We start from the raw sequence: 23,066 nt of genomic DNA, 5'->3' as shown, positions 1-23,066 counted from the left end.
GAGAACAAGAAGCAGCTGTAAACAGATCTTGGAAGGACAGGGAAGAGCAAAAACAAAAATGTTGACTGCATGGCTGAAGCAAAATGGTGAATTCTCAGGCATTCTGGAAAAATCCCAAGTTACTTGACTATATTCAGCAAGGTTGCTTAATAGCTTATCAGGAAGGGTGTTTAGTGAGAAAATTTAAATGATTATTCCATGATTCTCCTTTTGCCCTTTTAACCCTTTCAAAGAATTCAAACAGGTTAAAAAGAGATACATTTTATCCACATAAAAATTGTGGTAGTCCATGGGAGCACTCCATGGTGCTTTATATCTAGCTTTAATGTTTGTTTGTTTTCACATTTTTCTTATTTATTAAACGTTTTGATTTCAGGAGAAGTGAAAGTCCTTGGGGTCCTGCTGTACAAACACAAGTAAGCAACCGTCATTGCTGCAGAAAACTTACAACCTTAAAGAGACAAGAACAGACCAAGGGTTAAAGAATGAGGATATAGCTTACAACCAAATGAAGCTAGTGATGAGTGGAACAGTTTGTTAGTGTCATGATACTGAAGTAAATTTCATAACTCTTGATTACCCATAACTCTCTTTTAAAAAGATGGATCTCAGGCCAATTTTCAGTCTTCTTGTATTACAGCTGTTTTAATGTAGAATCACAGTTCTGGTAGCTAAGCTATTTTGTTCATTAGTTCCTTCAGAACTCTCAGTTGCCATCTGTCTCTGACATTTTCTTGCAACTTAACTGCTTCCGTGCTGAAATCTACTTCAGCCTTTGGGCAAGGGTAGAAGAAGATGGCACTTTAAATAGCATGTGGATCCTCCAATAGAAAGCTAACATTACACTGGTGATCATTGCCACATTCCACAGGGAGCAATCTGGAGCAGCGAGGGGTTGTGTCCCCACATGTCCTGCAACCTTGGGTGTCTCACAGTGATGTGGTGCTGTAGTTCCCAGCCCTGGCTGTTCATAAACAGCCAAACAGCCTGCAGGTCACACCCTGAGTGTCTGTGTACAACTGCAGCACTGCTCCAGTAACTCTACTATTGTTGACCAGTGAGTTATTAATTTTCAAATGATACCTCACAAGCCATATTTTCTACAAAGATTATTACAATATTGCATAAGGTCTGAATACAGACGTGCATTTGGTCATAATCGGGGGAAAATCATCTCCAGAAGAATAGAAAACAAAGAAAAAAGGCACTTATGATCAAATAAGCCCCCTTTACAAATATTGCCACTAATGCTATTATTCCATCTATTCTGCCAAGTGAAGTTTTCAGTAAAAGTCCTGCTGAATCAAATAGTTTTCAGTCTTTGTATCGCTTTATTATTTATTACTTGTATTGTGGTAGTGCATAGAGGTTCCCATCAGGGCCTAAAGCCCCTTTGTATCAGGCACTTTACGTGCATATAACAATGGACAATGCCTGCTGCAAAGAACTGAAATAGCAAATATCTTAGTAAAGTCCTCCTTGCCCTCTAAAACCTTTTTTGATCTCTCTCTCTTCTCTGCTATTTCATATCTTCTTTAACTGACCATCATTGGAGTAATCGAAGATCCACTTGCTTACTCATGAGGTTTTTGTAGTATACTGAGATATTTCTAATTATTTGTTGACATCCTCTTTTCTTTTTGTTCTTTGATTCTGTTATTCCTATGCATCATCCCTATCCAGTCTATGGATTTTAATTTCTTTTCCACTCAGCTTGTTTCAAATTAATTTCTTCATTTTCAAAAATCCCCCATCTTGTACTTATGTGTCATAGTGCTACCCTTTCCTATACTATAGCATAAGAGGATAGCAGGTGTACATTTATATTCTGATTCCTGATGCACAGTGACTCAATTGCTCACTCCTATCCCAGCTCAGCTTCAAGAGCAGCTGCTTTTGTCTTCCAGAACAAGCTTTTTCAAGAAGAAATAATTTGATAATGAGAGATTGTTTCTGTAAACTATTCCCTGACAGAACATTGAGTCACTTCAGAGTAGGCGAGTATGGATAGTTGTTATGAAAACATCTGTAAATTCCATACCTGTGCCATTCAAATACTAAAATTGGTTTCTGGTGCCCCCTCCAACTAAGAAGTGGAGGGTGCAAAGAATACCTGTGTAGCTGCTTACTAGCCAGAGAACCAGCTTGAGTGAACACATGCTGCCCAGTCATAGATGTTATATTTTTTAGGCTCTGGAGACCTTAGTACATTCTGGAATGCTATTACCAAGAAGTTAGTAATTTTCAACATGAACATGTGATCCAGTAATCAGACATCTTAAATAACACTATTGAGAAGTGAGTAGGGAATAAGAAGCCTGGAAGGCTGCTGGGCAGGAAGACTGATTTGATAAGTATGTACTTTCTGAGCTACCCGGACATGCTCAGGGCCCCTCTCCTGACGTATTTAGTATGTAGTTTTCAAATATTCATAAACCAATATGTTCAAGCTTATGAAAGCATGTACTTTTTACTGAAGACTTTCACTTACATTCAGCAGGATTGGGATCTTTAGAGCTACAGCAATACAGTGCAATTAATGAGGTTTTCACACTTAATCTTATTTTATGTCTGTATATACCTAGAACTCAAAATGCAGTATCTAACCCTTAATTTATAAGAGACACATGGACAATCCTAGTTAACAACAGTAACTGATTCAGTTTTAAACTTCCTCTATAACAGTCTTGATTGGAACCTGATACCAAACAAGAACACTGACAATCCTTAAATCACCTACACAAGCATGTACACTTCTTTACTAATTATGCACCTGATTTCAGGCAGTACTCAATTGACTGATCTGGGTTGCCACCCAAGAGAAAGTCTGCATCACCAGAACTTTGATCAGACATTCAGCTGAGTTACTGTTCACCGGGAGTTAATCCTGCAAACACACACTTGCAAGCTACCTAAACTGCTGGAAAAAAAGACCGTTAAAGTTACCTATTCAAGATAGGCAGACCTCTACCTCCATATAACGCTGTCCTCAGCGGTCAAAAAATCTTACCGCGTTATAGGTGAAACTGCATTATATTGAACTTGCTTTGACCCACTGGAGTGCGCAGCCCTTCCACTGCTTTACCGTGTTATATCTGAATTTGTGTTATATCAGGTTGCGTTATATCGAGGTAGCGGTGTACTTAATAACACCAGGAGGACTTCCAGATAGTCAGCCCAGGACCTCAGTCTTCTCCCTTTGCTTTCTAAAAGTAGAGGACCCAGTGTGCTGAATGAAACAGGTCATTTCATCCCATTCTGCTGAGCAACATAACTTCTTTCTGGAGAAGCTGGTGTATCTAAGGGTGACCCAAACTCTAATGTAGATTTGAAATGTCCAACCCAAATGATTGTTGTCTCATCTCCCATCATCCAGCCAGAGAATAAAGCATCATTTTTGAATTGTTACAACTGCCTTTTGAAAATTCCAGTCTTTTTGTGTAAAAGACCTTGTTTTATACCTGTTTGTGGAAGACAAGGAACAGGACTAACAACAGCTCTGATCATGGGAAGTATTAGGCAATCTTAGCTATAGGTGGTGCTATTTATAATAAGTAATAACAACAGAAAACTTCAGCCCCAAGCCCACTCTTCAGAAAAGTTATGAGTGACTGAGTTTGGGTTAGAATGGAAAACAAAAACGTATCACCATCCACGTGTCCATTTGTTCAGCTATGGAGAGCTAAATATAAACAAAAATCCAGAAGCCTTTCAACAATTTTAAGTTTTGGATAGACTTTGAGACAAAAGAACCTGGAGATTATCTGCTCCCACTGATCATACTCTGTGAATCTTGATGGTTCAGTGGTTTCTCTGGATCATTAGCGTGTTATAACACAGCAGGTGCGGTCACAGGCCCAGCAGCAAAGCAAGGGGAAAGGAAGTTTGCACTGAACTCAGATCTTTTGTGTAACAAAGGAGAAACTACGGCGATTGTCAGCTCAGCGCAGCGTGGGTGGATGAAGCGGACAGGCTACTACTGCAAACAGGGCGCGGGGTGGGGAGGGTGTGTGTCCGGGGCTGCGAACAGGAGACTGGGACTTATTCCCCGCGTGCTCGGTCTGAGCTGGCTGTGTGACCTCAAGCAAACGGGATAACTCTCCCGCGCCTCCGCCCCCCTCCCCACCTGTCCGCCCCACGGCAGTGCTGGGAAGTGCCCCGAGAGCCTTCCCAGGCAGAAGGCAGCTTATGTTCCTTCGTATTGTTCTTATTCCCGTCCCCAACGGAACCCACCCCCGCGACTGGAGGCGGCTGCGTTAAAGGGCTGGCCCAGGTGTGCCAGCTGCTACCTCTCGGCGCAGAAGAAACCCGCTACCCACGGCAAGTGCACGAGGAACGGGCCGGGCTGCAGAGCGCACGCGGCAGCTGCGGGGCTCCCGCTCGGGGCTGCTCCCGCCCCCGTAACAAAGGAGCGCGGCCGCCAGCCCCCTATGGCGAGGGGCTATAGGGGCGGAGTTGCTGTTCTCGGCCAGGCGCCTCTTGATGCTGCCCCCGCCCACCACGCCCCGCCTGTGCGGGGAGGGGGCGGCCGAGAGCAGCGCTCATCTCTCCTCCCTCCCGCGCCGGGGCGTCTGCAAAGGCAGAGCGCTGACAACAAGCCGCGGGCACAGGGGGGACGCGGAGCCGGGCGGGCGGGTTTTGTGCACGGCGCTCAGCCCCCGGCGGTAGCAGTAGTAGCGCTCCCAGGTGAGTGTGCGCGGGGCGCGCCCCCTCCTCGTGTGCCGGACTTGTGGCTGGACCCTGGGGAGCAAACAGCGGAGCCCCCCGCTTGTGGCTGCACAGAGCAACCCGGGGGGTGTTAAAGCCCCGCCCCTGGCTCCCCTCCGTGGGGCAAGAGCAGCCGCTGCAGGGATGTGGCGGCCGGTGGGAGCGGCTGCTGGGGGTCCCCGGGCCGGTCCCAGCTCCCGGTTGGGCGCACCCCGCGCACGGTGTGAGAGGCGCGGGCGTGGAGACACAAGCCCAGGTCTCTTGCCAGCGTCCGGCCCATTCATTCCCCTGGGAGCGCGGCAGAAGCCTGCTAGTGCCCTAGCCCGGCCCGCGCTGCCCCTTTCGGGGCGAGGGGCGCTCCGCGTTCAGCTGCCGCCTGCCCCTGGATGGAGCTGCCCGAGCTGAGCCGTAGCTTGGGACCAGGGCTGGGACTAGCGCTACATCTCCGGTCGTGGGGTGGGTTAAAGCAGAGCTGTGGGGATAGTTCGGGCTGTTAGGAAAAATCTGCCCGATTGTTCAACCCCGGGTAAATCTGATCGCGATTGCAGGGTGTCGTCTCTTCAGGCTGCATTAGAAATGAGTGAGAGTGCTAGGAAAAAACAAGCCTTGTATTGCTTTTTCCGTAGTTGAAAAGAACAAAGAATTTTTCATATCAAGGGACACTTAGATTAACATTTATATTAAAAAAACCTCCTTCGTGATGTTGCTAATAATATCTGATATTATTAAATGTGAAATAGATATCTATCTGTCTCTATATAGAGATGTCACTTTTTATACTGCTTGTGCTAGCTGTTTACATTTTATATTTCACTCAGTTTCAGTTTGGACTTTCAAAATAGATTAGCCAGGCTTCCTTTTGTTTGTAGTCCTTTTCTAATGAGTGTTTCATTCTGGTTTTCATTTAGGAAGAGGGTTATTTACAACCCAAAGACTACAGGGAAAGATGTGTTTAAAAACTACTTTTACTGACATTTAAAAACAAAAAACATTTCACCTGTTAGGTTTTGTAAAAGATTTGCAAGTCCTAAACTTTGGGCCTATATAGATCTAACAGTGTATCTTTTAAGGCCCCAATCCTGTAAGTAATATGAAAGTACTGAAGTGCCAGTGAGGCTTGGTCTACACTACCCCCCTAATTCGAACTAAGGTACGCAACTTCAGCTACGTGAATAACGTAGCTGAAGTTCGAAGTACCTTAGTTCGAATTAGTTCGAACTTACCTTGGTCCACACGCGGCAGGCAGGCTCCCCCGTCGACTCCGCGGTACTCCTCTCGGCGAGCTGGAGTACCGCAGTCGACGGCGAGCACTTCCGGGTTCGACTTATCACGTCCAGACTAGACGCGATAAGTCGAACCCAGAAGTTCGATTTCCAGCCGTCGAACTACCGGGTAAGTGTAGCCAAGGCCTGAGTTCAGTAGAATCAGCATTGCCAACTCTTGCAACATTTGGCTTCTGTCTTAAAGTCCCAGTCCCTGGATTCATTAGGTTCATAAGGTTATGTGATAATCTCATCTTTTATTTATTAAGTAAATTTCTAGTCCTTATTATTGCAGGGGAAAGGTTGAAAATGTGAACCATGAAGGTAAATAAATAGAACCCAATGTTTATTATTTAAACACAATCTCATAGTTTTTAAGTCAATCTCATGAGGTTTTTGAATGGTTGGGGCTGACTACTGGGAAGTATTTGAATACGTAAGATTAATAACCTGATCCCGCAACCAGCCATGTGATGTTTTAGTACTGACTCAGCTTTTTTATTTCTATTTCTTATGGATTACAAGTACAATGTGAATATTAAACAATAAAGAATAACTGTTATTACCAACAAATATGTTGCTAATGTCAAATACTGTATTAAAAGACAAAACCAACTACTATTGATTTAATTTATAATTCAGGAACATACTTGAGCACTGGCTTAAATCTTGTTTATTTCAATGGGACTTAACCTCATGTTTAACTTTAAGAATATGCTTGTGTTCTTCCTGAATTGGCGTGCTTTACTGACTCAAGAATCTACTGTACAAGAAAAACTGAGCATCCATAGAAACTTTTTTTATTGACTTCTGTATCTTTGATGGAAGAAGGGCCCACCTATGCAACACTGAAGGAAGTTGCATGTGTGAGTAGTTGGGGGAGGAGGGGGACCCACAGGAGATACTAGGCCAGGCACAGGCCAAACTGTGGCTTGAGAGCCACATGCATCTTTTACAGTTAAAGGGCAGTTTGTGGAGCCACCCCTCACCTCCTTTCTCCTCCTATGTGGGGGGGGGGGAGGGGGAGGAGGAAAGAGGATGGGGAAGGTGGCAGGGCTTGTGGCTTCTGCCCTGTGAGGAATGGGGCTATGGCTTCTGCCCTGTGGGGAGTGTGGTTTCGGGGCTTTAGCCCTGCAGGGGGGCATTAGGGCAGAAGCCCCATGCTCCGGCAGGTGCCACCCAGCGGCTCTCAAACTTCTGACGATTGTATGCAGTTAGGAGGGTCAGTAAGTTTGGCCACCCCGTAATATGCTGTAATATTGTAAACTTATTAATTTGAAATGTTGATTTTTCCTAAATGCTTTTAAGTAATTTCTGTAGTTCTATTTTAATGCTGAAAAAATGTTGTCAATTACCATCCGTTACAAGGTAATAGAACCTGCCTATTAAATCTAGACAAGTTTTGTAAACAAAGTGTTCAACATCCAGTTACTTAATTGAATTGAAAAAACAAGCAGATCAGAAATCAGCTAACTGATTTCTTCCTAAAGGAGCAGAGTGCATGTTTTCCTCTGATCCTGCTACAGCAGTTGGATGCTGTCGAATGAACTTTATGCAGGGGAGGGTCTCTGACATTCAAACTTACTTTTTCAAGATAAATAATTCTGATATCTCCACAATAAGTAAAATACCAGTAATAAATCATGCAATATATACATTAACATTAAGGAAAGCAGAATACATTCTACATCGGGGTATTCAATAGGCAGACCACAGGCAAATCCGGACTGCCAGATGGTTTTGAATGGATCGCAAAATCTTTTATTTACTTATTATTATCATTGCTGTTGTTGTTCTATTATTTTCTCTGGACTTCACCTTGACCTAGAAATTTGGACTTTGACGAAAAATAATTGGTTACCTTTCTTCTACATTCTAAACTGAAGGCAGTTTAGTCTGGTTTTTAGGATTCACATGCTTAGCCTTTGGTGAGCCTGGGTTAAACAAATCTGTGTATAGAATATTGGCAGCATCCTATTTTTGGGTATTATGTATGTCATATCTTTTATATTAGAATAATGCGCTATTGGTAGAGGCGTTCTCATGACAAATTATAACTCGTATCTGGAGACTTATACAGTGTTTCAAACAAGAGTGTCAACCAACCATCCCACTTGATTTACTTAATTGATCTGCATAGCATATTCAAATTCTGCAGTATTAACGTTTACTGTTTAAAATAAGAAGTAAATTTCTAAGCCTCCTGGTTGTCAAGATAATGTCCAAAATGTGAACCAAGTGTAATCTGATAGTGTTTATCTTCCTGAGTCTACAGACAGTCTTAAAGAAAGACTTGGAGAGGTTTAAACCAGTGGTGAGCAACCTGTGGCCTGCGGGCCGCATGTGGCCCGTCAGGGTAATCCGCTGGCGGGCTGCAAGACAGTTTGGGTACGTCTTCACTACCCGTCGTATCGGTGGGTAGCAATCGATTTATCCAGGATCGATATATTGCGTCTCGTTAAGATGCGATATATCAATCCCTGAACGCGCTCACCGTCTACTCCGGAACTCCATCAGAGTGAGCGGCGGTAGCGCGGTCGACGGGGGAGTCGTGGCCATCGATCCCGCGCCATCTGGACCCCAGGTAATTTGATCCAAGATGCTTCGACTTCAGCTACGCTATTTGCGTAGCTGAAGTTGCATATCTTGGATCGATTTCTCCCCCCCCCCCCCCCCCCCAGTGTAGACCAGCCCTTTGTTTATGTTGACCGTCTGCAGGCACCACTGCCCGCAGCTTCCAGTGGCCAGAAACGGTGTACCGTGGTCACTGGGAGCTGCGGGCGGTCAATGTAAACAAACTGTCTGGTGGCCTGCCAGCGGATTACCCCGATGGGCCACGTGCGGCCCGCAGGTTGCCCACCGCTGGTTTAAACTGTCTTCCTCTTTAATCTCATTGGGCTATAGACTCTGAAATCAAATGATATGTAAATATCAGTGTGAACTATTTCATTGCTAATAGATTTTGTGGGTGAAAGGAGGTAGGAGTGAAGTCCTATGTGGGGTGGGAATTGGGCAGAGTTGCAGAGAATAAAATAGAGGGAAGAAAGGAGACAAAGATGGGAAGGGAGCCAAAAGGAGGATGGGGAATAGAGAGGAAACACTGGGCCAAAAAAAAGCAGCCCTCCTAATGGGGGAAACTCATTTTTCCCAATGAGTGAGGAGGATGTGATGCTTTGGGGGCTCACCCAGATCAGTAAGGGATTATGTCACCACCTGCCATGTAACCCTGGCTGCTTCTGTGCTGTGCAGCTTTGGCTTAGAGCACTGTCACCAATAGCAGGCTCACAGCACGATGGCCTCATCCTGGTTTCCACAGCCTGGTCACTCCTTGCTGGGTGGCCCCACCAGCCCTTCCAGACCCAAGTTTCCCCCAAACTGTTTCCCCTGCAGTGTTCAGTCCCTCTCATTGGACTCTCACAGAAGTTATTCAATTTGCTGTCTCTAAAGAGAGACAGAGACAGGAAGGCCTCAGAAGGAATGGACTGAACAGAGCATTGAGTGATCCATCCCGTCATCCACTCCCAGCTGCTGGCAGTCAGATTTTGGAGACACCTGACACAGAGCATGCGTTTGCATCCCTGATCATCTTGGCCAATAGTTGTTGATGGGGCTATCCTCCATGAACTTATCTAGTTCTCTTTTTTTTTAACCCCGTTATACATTTGACCTTCGCAACATCGCTGGCTAGGAGTTCCGTAAGTTGACTGTGCGTTGTGTGAAGAAGTACTTCTTTACGTTTGTTTTAAAGCTGCTGCTTATTAATTTCATCGGGTGACCCCTTGTTCACGTGTTTATGTGAAAGGGTAAATCGTACCACCTTATTCACTTTCTACACATCATTTATGGATTTTTATAGACCTCTGTCATATACCCTCTTAGTTGTCTCTTTTCTAAACTGAACAGTCCTGGTCTTTTTAATCTCTCCTCATATGGAAGCTGTTCCATACCCTTAACCATTTTTGTTGTTCTCTGTACTTTTTACCATTCTAATATCTTTTTTTCAGGTGGGGATAAATAGAACTGCATGCAGTATTCAAGATGTGGGCGTACCATGAGTTTATATAGTGGCATTATAACATTTTCTGTCTTATCTATCTCTTTCCTAATGGTTCCTAACACCTTGTTTAATTTACATTGGAGATACAGTCAAGCCTGAAAAAAATAAATTCCTTTGTCTAGGACCAGCTGGGCTTATGCACAGTCTGCCAAACACATTTGAGGATTATATTTCCAGCAAATATCTATAATTATTTATATATGGCCCATACCTACATCACGTTATAGTATTAATTACCAGACTCTTACCAATTTTCCAGTGAAATATTACAAGACAACAGTAAGCTAGTCAGGTCAGGTGAGACTCACTGCTACATACCAGGGAGCCCTTGCCCTCTGGCATTGGGGTGCTCTTAGGGTCACAGATGTATGTGACAATACTGAGGAAATAGTTATATAATAACTAAACTTAGTAACTAGGTCTTTCTGCAAATCTCCCATTGGCATCAGTGGAAGTTCTGTTTATGGGTTGCGGTTAGCAGGTAGTCCGTAAAGTATACCACAATCCTGAACCATAGTTAAAGATGGAATTTGGCCTTCTCCAAGAAATTAATTTGATGCCCCTTCTCTAATGTTTTAGGGTGGGTACAAGCCGCATACTCCACGTAACCTTAGTTAGTTTTTACACAATAAATTCACAACTTAGCACACAACTTTCCTGTGAGGACAAGCCCTAAGTTTTTAAACCAATATATTTATACTGGTATAACCCCCTTTTAGACACTTCTATTCCAGTGTAACAGCACATTTTGTCAATTTAGCTTATGTCTTTTGGGAGTGGGTTTAAGTTAAGCTGAAATAAGGTACTCTTATACTGAACTAAGTGTCTTCATGGGGTGGATGGGGGATTATACTGGTATAATTGATGAAAACTTTCCCATAGTTTCTTAAATTTTTAGGATAGTTCTGCATGGCAGGATGCAACATGGTGGAATTCTAGTTTCTATCAAGGTATTTCAACATATTTCTTAAAGATCTATGCAAGCTAGGTCCATGGAAAGTGAACTTTTTTGGTAAAGTGATATGGAAGGAGACAGGGCACTGAGCAGTGGGAGCACAGCACATTAGGTTTATGTTGTTAATGCTCTAAAGGCAAGTACAAATATTTGGCATACCCAATAATTTAATTGGTATACTAGACCAACATGCTTCTGTGGCGCACTTGTGGTGCAAGTGCCACAAGACCCACATGGGCTCTACAAGAATGAAAATTAACACAGATGTTGAGGGCAAGCTCTCTCCTTGAGCAGCCCTCTCATTTACACATCCGTCAAATCTCCTTTTTAACTAAGGGGCCCTGATTTTTTTCCCTCTGCTGGAGCAATGAAGAAAATATTTGCAAATCTAGGGATCAAGCTTGCGAAGGAGTTAGGGTCAGAGGTATTAGCAAAACAAAGCCAAAACTACTGGCAAGCTTTATTTCTTAAGTTCTACCAATGCAACGTTCTTCCCAAGGATATTCATATTTAAATTAATAAATATGCTCTCTTCCCCCCCCACCTTAGAGCAAAAAGTAAAAGGTATTGGGTGGGGGGGGGGAGAAAGAGAGCATATTTATGAATTCAAATATGAATATCCTTGGGAAGAAGGTTGCATTGGTAGAACTTAAGAAATAAAGCTTGCCAGTAGTTTAATTGGCTTTGTTTTGCTAATAGCTCTAAAATGCATTACTTTCCGTATTAGTATTACATGAAAAAGTCAGTCATCTATCTGTAGTATGTCATACTGTATTTAAGCACATAGTTTCTATATTGTTTTGTGTACAGTGCAACCTTCCTAATTGAGAATCATGATTTGTAGACCCATTGTAAGGAAGCAAACAAATATGAATGTGAAGAATATTGCATCATGTGTTCATTAACTTATTTTGGCAAGTGTACTTCAGTTTTATTTATAATGCTTCATAGTTTTAAATAACAGTGAATGTACTGGAATATATATTTTAAATTAATGAAATGTTAGTACTGTTAAACCATGTTCTAGCAATGTACTATTAAATCTTTGCTGAAGATTGGGTACAAACTCAAAATTATTTGTGAGAATTACTGGGTTTGTAGGTTAATTCTCACTTCATCAGTGAGGTTCCTCTATATTTCCATTAGTATGGATATACTGAGCATGGTGAACTATTGAATAAATTCTAAGTATAGGGTTAGGTAATACATTACCTGATTTCTTCTTAAAGTGTTGGAATGAAAGGTACATGTGTTCTATGTGGAAACTGAGGTGTGGAGTCTTGCAGGGCTCTACATTGGGACTAGTACTATTTTTATATCTTTTTAATGATTTAGACAAAGTTACTGTATAATATGTAAAATACCTAAAATAGGTGAAGTGGTTAAAACCCAGAGTGGTTTAACTTACCTAGTAATCTGAATAGATCAAGCAAATAGGCTCTGAGGAGAATTAGACACATTAATATATAGAAATAATGCACAAAATAAATATGTGGTGATCAGTGAAATGCTCATGCAATATAGATCAGTTCAACATGAAACAGCAAAGAAATCCAATAGTATGTTGGCTTGTAATAGGAGGGATATTATGGAGTAACATAAGTGATCCATCCCCGGTCGCTCATTCCTAGCTTCTGGCAAACAGAGGCTAGGGACACCATTCCTGCCATTCTTGGCTAATAGCCATGGGTGGACCTCTCCTCCATTTAATTTATCTAGTTCTTTTTTGAACCCTGTGTAAGCACTATATCCAGATGTAAAGATACCCTTTTCTTAACCTGTGTACTATATAACTTTTTTAACATTCGCTTTAATGAAGTCACAGCCAATGAAAGGTTGGTGACAATAGAACACTGAGTTAAGCTAACACACTGAAAGACCGTTCAGATTTCATGTACTGTCTGGATAAAACACAAGACCAGCTTTACCTCTTTGGGTGAGGATTATGAACTCTCATGTGTCCTATCTACAGAGTGCAAGTCTTTGAGCACAATCTTCATTAATCCAAGGTGCACGCACCCACATTTTCTCTCCTCAAACCATACGGCATATAACTTTCATATGTCTTATACCTCGTGCAATAAACATCTCTTATATATACCCCCAAAATACTTGCATTCATTGCACACCTTGCTGCACATCCATTATAAATGCTGCAGGCTGGCTTTATAGACAAGGGGCTTGATTCACACATTTCCTGACATGGAGATGGAGGTGCAATTTGCAGCTATGCCTTCGGGGATGGATTCATTCTCTCAGGTTTGCACTAGGGATGTAAAAGATTAAATGGTTAACTGGTAAGCATTAGGATTACTGTTAACCGGACCTAACCAGTAACCCTGGCCGGCCGCAGGGACCCCGGCCCCAAGTTGGGTCTGGGCAGGACCCTAGCCAGAGCCACCTCAGTTAAACAATATAATTTTAATCGTTTAACCGGTTAACTTTTTTTAACCGATATTTACATCCCTAGTTTGCACCCTTCTCCTGGGGTTCTGCCAGGGAAAAGCAGCCTTAACTTATGGTTAGGGCTGTATAGGAGCTCTATGAGCTGTAGTGGTGCACTGGGTCATTGTGTCTTCTGGAAGCCCTGGCTATGTCTCTTTCCCAGCCAACAGAATCCACTTACAATCTCTAGGTAACCTTTTCAGAAGACATTTATATTCTGATTCTTTGACTGATCACAAATTTTTATTGTGTTGCTTCGTTGACACATTGACAGATGGTTCCAAATTCTGCCCTGACTTCTCCCATTTGCAACAACATTGAAGTCAATGGGGTTGTTTGCAACAATAGACAAGTCAGGGCAGCATTTGTATGTAGGAACTCAGAGGGTAGGCAAAACTTTGAGAAGTGGAAACATTTTCATTCTATTACATTATGTCATGAAACAAAAATCACATATCACAGCTGGTGAGTAGTGAGCTGAAAAATTATTTTTTTCCAAAATGGTAATCTAGTTTTGTGCCACTTTTCTGGGTTTGACTAAATCCCAAGACTGTTATGAACACTATGTGACTAGTGATACTGAAGTATCTTTGGAATGACCCTCATGGGCCTCATATCTGCCAAGGGCACAGTGAATGATGCAGGCACATGATGATAGCTCTAACGTTCCAAAGTAATTGCATGTCCCTTTTCCTCCCTTCTGCCCTTTCCATTCCACCCCAAATCTCTCTGCAGTGTACTCATGACCCTCCACCAGTGCTTCTTGTCCCTTGGTGAACTACATCCACCTATACTGTTGAAGCCCACACTTCCATCTCCTTTAGTCCCAGTGTTTATGCTTCCTTCAATACAACTTCTCTGCCTCCTGAGTCACTGAGCCCTTAACCCCCAAATTAAGTTTAAATTGCTTATTTTATGTTTAAAATAAAAGAAATGAACTGGGCAAACAACTTCATTAAGGTTGTAAGTCTGTATCTCTTTAGAAGTTTCCTTTAAAAAAAAAAAAAAGGAAACGCAAGAAATCCAAAGTGAAGGTTAAACTAATATTTATGAAGTAATTTCTGATCACTGAGGTGTAACTGTGACACTCTGTACCTTGGGGGAACACCCTACACCCCCATGTTGATCCTTATAATATGATTGTGTGGTATCTAATGCAAAGTTTGTCATGTTGTGTGTCTTCGGAAGGCTCATGATGTACCGAGCATTGCTATAGTAATGGCATAGGTTGTAATTTCATGTATATAGTTATGAGGCTGAAAATGTGTCCTCATGGTTTAAAGCAAGTCCAGGCAAAAAAACTCTGAGCAGAGGGGCAGTTCACACCTCATCAGGGCATGTATGGGACAAACCCAACCCAGCCTCACAGGAACAAGGACACTGGCCTCGGCAGCAGCCAAGGATCTGTTGTACTCTCGAGTGAGTCACCCCCCCCTTCCCTTGGTCAGTTTGGGATTGCGATGAGGTAATGCTCACCTGACTCTGAAGGGGTGATGGCAAAGCCAAGAGGGAAGAAAGGACATGATGAAAGGGAGAGATGTTTGCCATGCTCTTCCTCTCTCTCCTACCTCCATCTGCAGACATCACCACCCAGCGACTGAAGCACTGATCAAAGGGGAGAGCCTGGCTGAAGGGCAACCAGACAGCCTGTGGTGAGAAGAATCTAAGTTTGTAAGGACACTGGAAGTGTTTAAGATCAGATTAAAATGCGTTTTTTGCTTTTGTTTCATTTGGCCAAATCTGTTGTGCTTTGACTTATAATCACTTAAAATCTATCTTTGTAGTTAATAAATTCATTTGTTTGTTCTGCCTCAGTCGTTCTCAAACTTTTTTGTTTTGGTGACCCCTTTCACACAGCATAACTCTGAGTGCAACCCCCCCCCCCCGAATTAAAAACACTTGTTTATATATTTAATACCATTATAAATGTTGGAGGCAAAGTGGGGTTTGGGGTGGATGCTGACAGCTTGCGACCCCCCCCATGTAATAACCTTGTGACCCCCTGAGGGGTCCCAACCCCCAGTTTGAGAACCCCTGTCCTACCTGAAGCAATGCATTTGGTTTGAAGCGTGTCAGAGACTCCCCTTGGGATAACAAGCCTGGCACATATCAATTTCTTTGTTAAATTGACGAACTCATATAAGCTTGCAACATACAGCGGGCATAACTTGACACTGCAAGATGGAGGTTCCTAGGGTTGTGTCTGGGACCGGAGATATTGGCTAGTGTCATCTAGTTGTGCAATCCAAGGAGCAGCTTACATGCCAGAGGCTGTGTGTGAACAGCCCAGGAGTGGGGGTTCTCAGAGCAGGGTAAGGCTGGCTCCCAGAGTCCAGGATTGGAGTGACCTAGCAGATCACTAGTCCAGATAATACCAGAGGGGAACATCACAGTAACCCTACTGCATTTCACTTCACTTTTGAGAAGGAAAAACTACTCTGACGCTCTGTGATCGGGTCCTGATGGTATCAATAAATAAAGTACAAAATGCTGTTATGCTTTGTAGTATTTATCTTCTGCTAAAATTCCAGCATTATATGTTACATAGTTTATCTCTGCATGTGTAGCCTCTTGTTTTCATGGTTGCCTCTGATGGTTTGAACACCTGCAGAGAGTTAAATACAAATTAATTTATCATAATAGTATTCATTTTTGTGTATCTCTCTCTTGTAATGCTGCACATGCTCCAATAGAGGTCTCCTAGAGAGTAACAGTTTGTTTACTTGTATTCTTTTACCAGTGGGAATGGCTTATTGCTATTTAAAAAAATTATTTATTTCTTGCCCTCAGGGTACAAAGTATATGCAGCTTCCATTAAAGTCAGTGGGTGCTATGGGTTCAGTACCTTAGAAAATTAGGCACTCTGTTTTGTTTTTTATTTTAAAAGTAGACTTAAAAGTACAGCAAAGCCTACAATATTTGGAAATGAGGCGGGGTTGGGAGAAGAGGGGAGTTGTCATGTTGGCTGCAAATAAAACAAGTTTGTTTATACACTGAGAAAATACAGTTTATAATGGTGTTTAGAGCAGAAGGGCTTTGGTAGGAATGGTGTGTGTGTGTGTGTGTGTGTGTGAGAGAGAGAGAGAGTAAAGTATAGTAATTAACTCTAATTAGATAATAGTTAATTCTTCTCAGACTATTCCTGAAGGATTCATGGTTAAAACATTGCTAGTCTCATTCTTTATTTACAAACAATCCTTTTATTGCAAGCTAAACTTGCTGAGTCAGTTTTCTTTAAATCAATAAGATTGTCACCTTCAAGTATAATGCAGATAATCCCGAAGTATACCAGTATTACCATCTATACTCTTGGATGATAATTTTATTCTGAGGCAGTCAAAGTCAGCATCTGGAAATATGGAGAAAGTTAAAGAATCAATGAATATTTTCTTGCTATTGTAATAAGTGGAGAGTACAGTAATCATAGGTCACATCCTTGTCCAGTGCATACTAAATGTGAGTGGAGGAGATGTCACATGTCCCTTCTTCCCTCAGGTTCACTTGCCCAGAGTTACTTAGCAAAGGTATTCGGGTCTCCAGCAGCTTTGTTCCCTGTCTTTTCTATGGCTACATATTGACTTAAATCTGCAAAGGTGTTTATTAGACTGATAGGAAAACTCTGTCTCAGGTTGCTTCACTGATGTAATGTGATGGATGTTGACAACGGGGCTTTACTATCCCTGAAATGGATCTTTACTTGCTCCCGGTGGATTACTGTCATACTAGTGAAAAAAGTCCACAGTAGTAATCTGCAAAACACAGTAGTTTATTGAAAAGGAATTACACAAGTGGTAAAGGGTTATATTAACCATATAACTCCTGTGTTAGACATTAAGAGCTATACATTCCTCTTAACGAGTCTTTCACAAACATACGCAAACAGGACCTGCGCTCGCCTCCCACAGTTCCTGCTTGGCAAACAGAGAAGGTGGTTATCAATTTTAAAGGCCGCTTCTTTCCTCCTGGTCTGTTTTTCTTAGCCCTCTGGTCTGTCTTGGATTCCCTCAGAATCAAGCCTTGGTTGCCTTGAGACCCCTCTGGCTCACAGTCTACTTGAGCTCACAGAGCAGAGCTTTGGCTACTCTGTCTAGCAGTGTTGCTTCTTCAAGCATCAATTAAGGAATCCCAACCACAGTAATTTACTTTGCTTGATTCTTATACGCTTTTTCCTCAAAGGAGTCACAGGTCTTACAAGTATGCCCAGTGGGTGTGTGGTTACTAATTTTTACCTAATTAGTGTTTTAGAAGGGGGATGGTTCCAAACACAGATCATCCCACATCTACTCATTCATCAGTCATTCACTCTGGCTCTCTGCATGCTGTCCTGGCTGTAAGGTCATACAACCAAGTATACCTGTGCTCCATGCTGGAACTTTATGCATGTGATATTTACTTTTGCATGGGCCCATATTTGCCGACCAATAGGTTCAATATTGATCCTACATGCAGACGTTGCCAGTTCTTTACCAAATTTGCTTCTGCTTAAAGGGAACCTGCTCCCAGGATCCTCTGCAGCCATTGAGCCATGTTTAAGTCATGTCAAGTTATGCTCACACCATTCGCTCAGTATGGCCACACCAATTTGGCACCATCCCAACAATGGAGGGGAAATTTCCTCTTGCTAGAGCCTTGTTTCTTTCTAGACTTTCTCAATGAAGAGCTCTGTGGAGCTTGAGAACATGTCTTTTTCACTAACGGAATTTGGTCCAATAAAAGATATTAACTCACCCACCTTGTCTCTCTCATATCCTGGGGTCAACACAGATACAACACTACAAACAAATAACTTGGCAGTTATAAGTCTCCAGAACTGAGATGTCTCCCGCAAAGTTAAAAATCATATAATAAATAATATAGCTTTATTACCTAGTTAATGATGATTGTTCTTTGATTTCAAGCACAGGTGACTTTGAGGTCAAGACGCATTATTTCTATCCATCTATTTCTGTAAATGACAAACCTGCAGGTGTCTCTCCCATCCATAAACACACAGTTAAAGCTCTTACCTTTTGTATAGAGAACCAACTTTTACATCTCTTCCTGCCCCCCAGTTCTTCCCTTCCAGGAACAGGGCAGCCTCAAGAGGCCTATACCCTATGTGAGAAGCCAAAACAAGTTACTTATACAGCATTTCTTCTTCCCTGCCCTGGTCTTCCTCCCACCACCAAAATGCCCTCAGAGTTAATTTGTTTCCTAACATGTACTTTTCAAATCTGTAACAGTCATTTTACCTTTCCTATTTGCAAGAAATATTTAAATATTTATATTGTTTTGCTTTTTGCAAATCTTGTATTCCTGGGACATTTTCTCTTTTATCCAAGCAACCTTGTTCGAGAGATTTGTTTTTATATAAGCATTGGTCTCTCACATTGAAAATACACCTCTACCCCGATATAATGCGACCCGATATAACACGAATTCGGATATAACGTGGTAAAGCAGTGCTCTGGGGGGCAGGGCTGCGCACTCCAGCGGATCAAAGCAAGTTCAATATAACGCGGTTTCACCTATAACGCAGTAAGATTTTTTTTTTTTTGGCTCCTGAGGATAACGTTATATCGGGGTAGAGGTGTGTATATAGAAGTATCTTTGGCTTTTCATGCACTTGTTTATAAGGTTGTAATTGTTTTCCATTAGGATGTTACAGTTTGTAGTTAAATTGACTTAATCTATCTCTGGTTCAAGACTCAGTGAAGGGCCTTTTCATAAAAAGAAAACTTGATTTTACTTTTGGATGAAAGCTAGTTTTACTCATCTGATATCCTGGGTTTGCACCTGTCCTCTTAAATAAGTATAAAGTGGCTTTGTTCTATTCCAAAAATCAAAGGTGCTGGTAATGTGTGTGTAACTATCACTGTTTTTAAACTTACCTTGAATAACGCTAAATGTTTTAATTTCTCACTTTTGGCAGAAGTCAACATAAGGCACTTTAATGTCTGTCTATTGGCACTGGAGGGTGATCCTATGTAAGGAAACTGGCAGCTGCAATTGTTTCGTAACAGACAGCCAGTCTAATGAGGGGAAAGAAGAAGATATTGAGCCACAAATTGTGGTATCGGACATCATCCAGCTTGTGCGAGAGAAGCAGCAGGTGCCAGCAATGCAAGCAGGTGAGAGAAATCTACCAAATGTTTCTTGCTGGTGCCAAGCTATTGAAAACCTTCATAACATACTATCCAAGTGTTGGCTGGTAAGATGGCATAGCTTAAAAAATTGGTTGCATTCAGCAAGGATTCTTCCTCAAGGGTTAGTATTTATAAAAAGAGAGGGAAAAAAAAGTTAATTTTGGAAAGTAGACTGGAAAAAATGATCTAGCTTGGGGTTCAACTTGACAGTCCTATGAGCTGCCACTTTGTTCTCCAAGCAGTCAGTCTGAAAGCTCTTCCTCTCAGCAAGTGCTCACAGCATTTCCTTGTCTAGGTCCACAGTAAGCGGGATCCAGTTGATTTGGTTAACTAGTTGCAGCTTTGATTTCCCCCAAAGGGTAATCACAGGGAACATGCTGAGAACATAGGTGCATTGTACCCCAATGTGTGGTGATGGTTAAACTCTGCCCACACTCGACTAGTAGACACTCATCTTAATCCTACCATGAGAAATATCCCAGGCACTTGCCAATATTCCTCCACTTAACAGCCAGTGTTAGAATGCAGCCAACAAATGGCTCACCAAAGCACAGCAAATGCCACACTTGCCACTGTTCGGGGATATACCCCACTACTGACTGCATAGCAGAAATCCTATCTGGGCAGTGCTGCCCACTTTCCATTCAACTAATAACATCATCTGTTCTCAGCGACGGACAGAACAGGAGAGCGCCTCTGCCACTCCAGGAACTCCCACATCACCACCAGGCTGCATGAATGGCTACCTGGCTTTGGGCTCCCAAGCCACCTCTGGAGCCAGCTTAACAGGTTCAGGTTGGTGTGGTTTACTGTGCCAAGATCAACCACCATGTCTGGGGCATCCAGAACAGCCCCCTGTGCACCTGTGGTGCTGTGGAAGATGTAACACGCATGCTCTATGGTTGTTCTTTGAGTTGGGCTTCCTGAAGGTCTTCCCAAGCTGAACACTGCTGACTCAGAGGCCATTGACTGGTTGAAGACCACTTAGCTGTTTTGTTTTAGTTTGCCTTGCTTGTCTTGTCCGCACACAATTGAATTATATGCTGCTCAGGGCAAGTGAGAGGCTGAAGTGATATTGACTGTTTGTTATCAGTAGCTACCGGTGTGGTGCTCTGCTCTTGTTCGATGATAACAGTCGGCTGCGTGCGTGTTCCCTCTGTGTGCTGCCCCAGCTCTGCGCAGATAGCTGACGCAGCAGACCCCAAGAGAACCCACAATGACCACAGACTCTAGTAAGGTACGAAGGAACCCGAGCCAGGTTTATTGTCAAACGAAGCACAGTAATAGTTTTCTATAGACTCTACAGGACATACTACGAATATGTGCCCCCGGGCAATGGACACAGGTCAGTCAGTGGCGGGACTTTTCACTGCCCCCTAGGCTGGCCAAAGATATGCACTCCGCGACCTACTTTTATACAGTTATAGGACAAATTACTCATCCCTCCAGACGTATTGAGGTACAGCCTCTTGGCTCATTAGGGTGCTGTCTCCCCTTTGATCATGTTGTTCCAGACATACAGATCTATCCATCATGCTGTTCTGTCTTTAAGATGCACCTGCCTGTTCCTTGTTATGTCTATGGAGTGTCCTTGTATCAGGCTGTCCAGGTGCCATCTTGGCACAAGTTCCTCTTAACACTTGTATGTTAAGCACCTGCTTCTAACAACCTTCTTCTCGCCAACTTCTGTGAGCGGGGCGTGCCTCTGGCTCCCAGCCCAGCTTTTGCTTAGCAGTGCCTGGAAGTACTTTGGTTCAGGCTTCAGGCCTCAGACTAGGCCTCTGACACAAGAATTTATATTTCTGGGCCTCATCTTACTACACTGTTCACCAGGTAGAGTCCCTGCATCTCTCATGCCATTTCAATTACACTACTGTGTCCACTCTGTAGGGAATGTTGTAGCTAATATCAACCTCTAACATAGTGAGACTAGGAAAAGACTTCCTCTATGCACCTTGTTCTGAAGCATCTGATATATTAACAAGAGTTAATTTAACTTTAAAAGCAGCATTATTTTTTTCTTAAAGAAGAGCCTACTAGTTTACTGAGAAACCCAGTTTATATGTGCTGCTTGGCTGTAAGGCCTAATGTTTGTTTACAATCCTTTAAGTGTGGGGTGATCAGGCTGGGGCAGGAAAAGAAAGGCAATTAAACTTTTTCTCTACCTGCTGTTTTTTTATTTGTTACTTTTACTAGTCTAGAAGTTTTTATAAATTACTATTAATTTAAAATGTTTAAACTTCAATTTCTAGTAATTTTAAGCAAGAATCTTATGCTAGGTTTGCACAGAATACTTTTGCTTTAAATATCTTATTAATTTCCTAAATGGAAGCACTTCAGTGGCTTCAGGCCTGGTGGGTCGGTTTTTGGTTTTTAAACGAGGCTTCAGAGATTTCTAATAGTTCTTGATCTTTTGGACACTATGTGGATATCCACAATTGCATATACCTATATCCGGATATTGCTGCGTGGTGTACTTAAGCCAGTAAGGAAAACAATGGTACTGTGCATTCAAGACTATGGTAATTTCAGTTGTTAACTTTAGTTCCAGTGCTGCTCTCAGGGAAGTTTAATGCAAAATTCCTACAGACTTCAATGAAAGCAGGATTGGGCCTTTCATCAATATTGTCAGTTCAGTACATAGCAGATTCTTCACTGAGGACTATAGCCATCCCAAGTTGAACACGTGTGTTCAAACCATTAGTCACAGTGCAAAAAAAGCACTTTCAAATTCATAGCTGCAACAAAAATTGTTTTTTTCTAAAAAGTCAAAAGATGTAGGAACGTATTTCCTTGAAACTAGATGGCGGGCACAGCCATTAATGTGATTTTTTTTTTTTTTTTTTTTTTTTGAGGGCGGAAGTTAGAAGATTATAAAACTAAGAGCTCAGCGTGAAAGCTCCTTCTCCATCATAACTAACAATGTTGCTGGCAACACTAATCAGATTAAAAGAAATTGAATCATTTGTGTTTGTGGCCATTTTTAGTGAGCTTTGATTTTAATAAATTAGCCTCATTGATAATAGAGAGTTCTATGACTGTTGTCAAAGGATTGCTTAAAAATCAGTTCTAGAAAGAATTATAATTGCATAACATTTTACATATTTAAAACTAACCATTTATATAGTGGGTTGCGTAGGAGGTGGATGATGGATTAGCAGTTTCGATCCTTGTTCAAATGATTTCTTCAAGACAAATTAACCTCATCCCTTTGTGAGTTCTGCTTTTAAGAAAACCAGTGTGAGCATAGCCCATTAAAACTGAACACTCTTTTGGTGGGGGAGTGGGGGAATAGTGCTATAAAATATTGCTGTGGGGAATAAATTACAGAATTTGTGATGGAGTATTCTCCTTTCTGTGGCCAATTTTTGGTTCTCATAACACATTGGGTTTTTAAATCTCTCATGCAGCCTAGTAATCTGTGATAGATCGCATTAGAGAGCATTCTCACTGCCTTTATTTGTTTAACCATCTGAGGTTAGTGTTGTTTGAACCTCCTGCCTTTCTTTCAAAAG

At 42.2% G+C, this 23,066-nt stretch overlaps 1 protein-coding gene across 3 annotated transcripts in view; it reads left to right on the top strand.

Moving 5' to 3' along the window:
• Window positions 1-4,544: 4,544 nt before the first annotated feature.
• The window catches only part of MCF2L (MCF.2 cell line derived transforming sequence like), a 266,086-nt gene continuing 247,564 nt past the window's right edge, over window positions 4,545-23,066 (top strand). For all 3 annotated transcript variants that reach the window (XM_034758135.1, XM_034758134.1, XM_034758136.1), the window contains exons 1-2: window positions 4,545-4,686; window positions 19,338-19,536. In XM_034758135.1, coding sequence (XP_034614026.1) covers window positions 19,359-19,536 — 178 coding nt within the window. In that variant the 5' untranslated portion in view covers window positions 4,545-4,686; window positions 19,338-19,358. The remainder of the gene's footprint in view (window positions 4,687-19,337; window positions 19,537-23,066) is intronic.

Source organism: Trachemys scripta, chromosome 1 (genome assembly GCF_013100865.1).
Source record: "Trachemys scripta elegans isolate TJP31775 chromosome 1, CAS_Tse_1.0, whole genome shotgun sequence".
Taxonomy (NCBI): domain Eukaryota; kingdom Metazoa; phylum Chordata; order Testudines; family Emydidae; genus Trachemys; species Trachemys scripta.
Note: the sequence above shows the minus strand (reverse complement) of the source record. Positions and strands in the feature narration are given on the sequence as shown.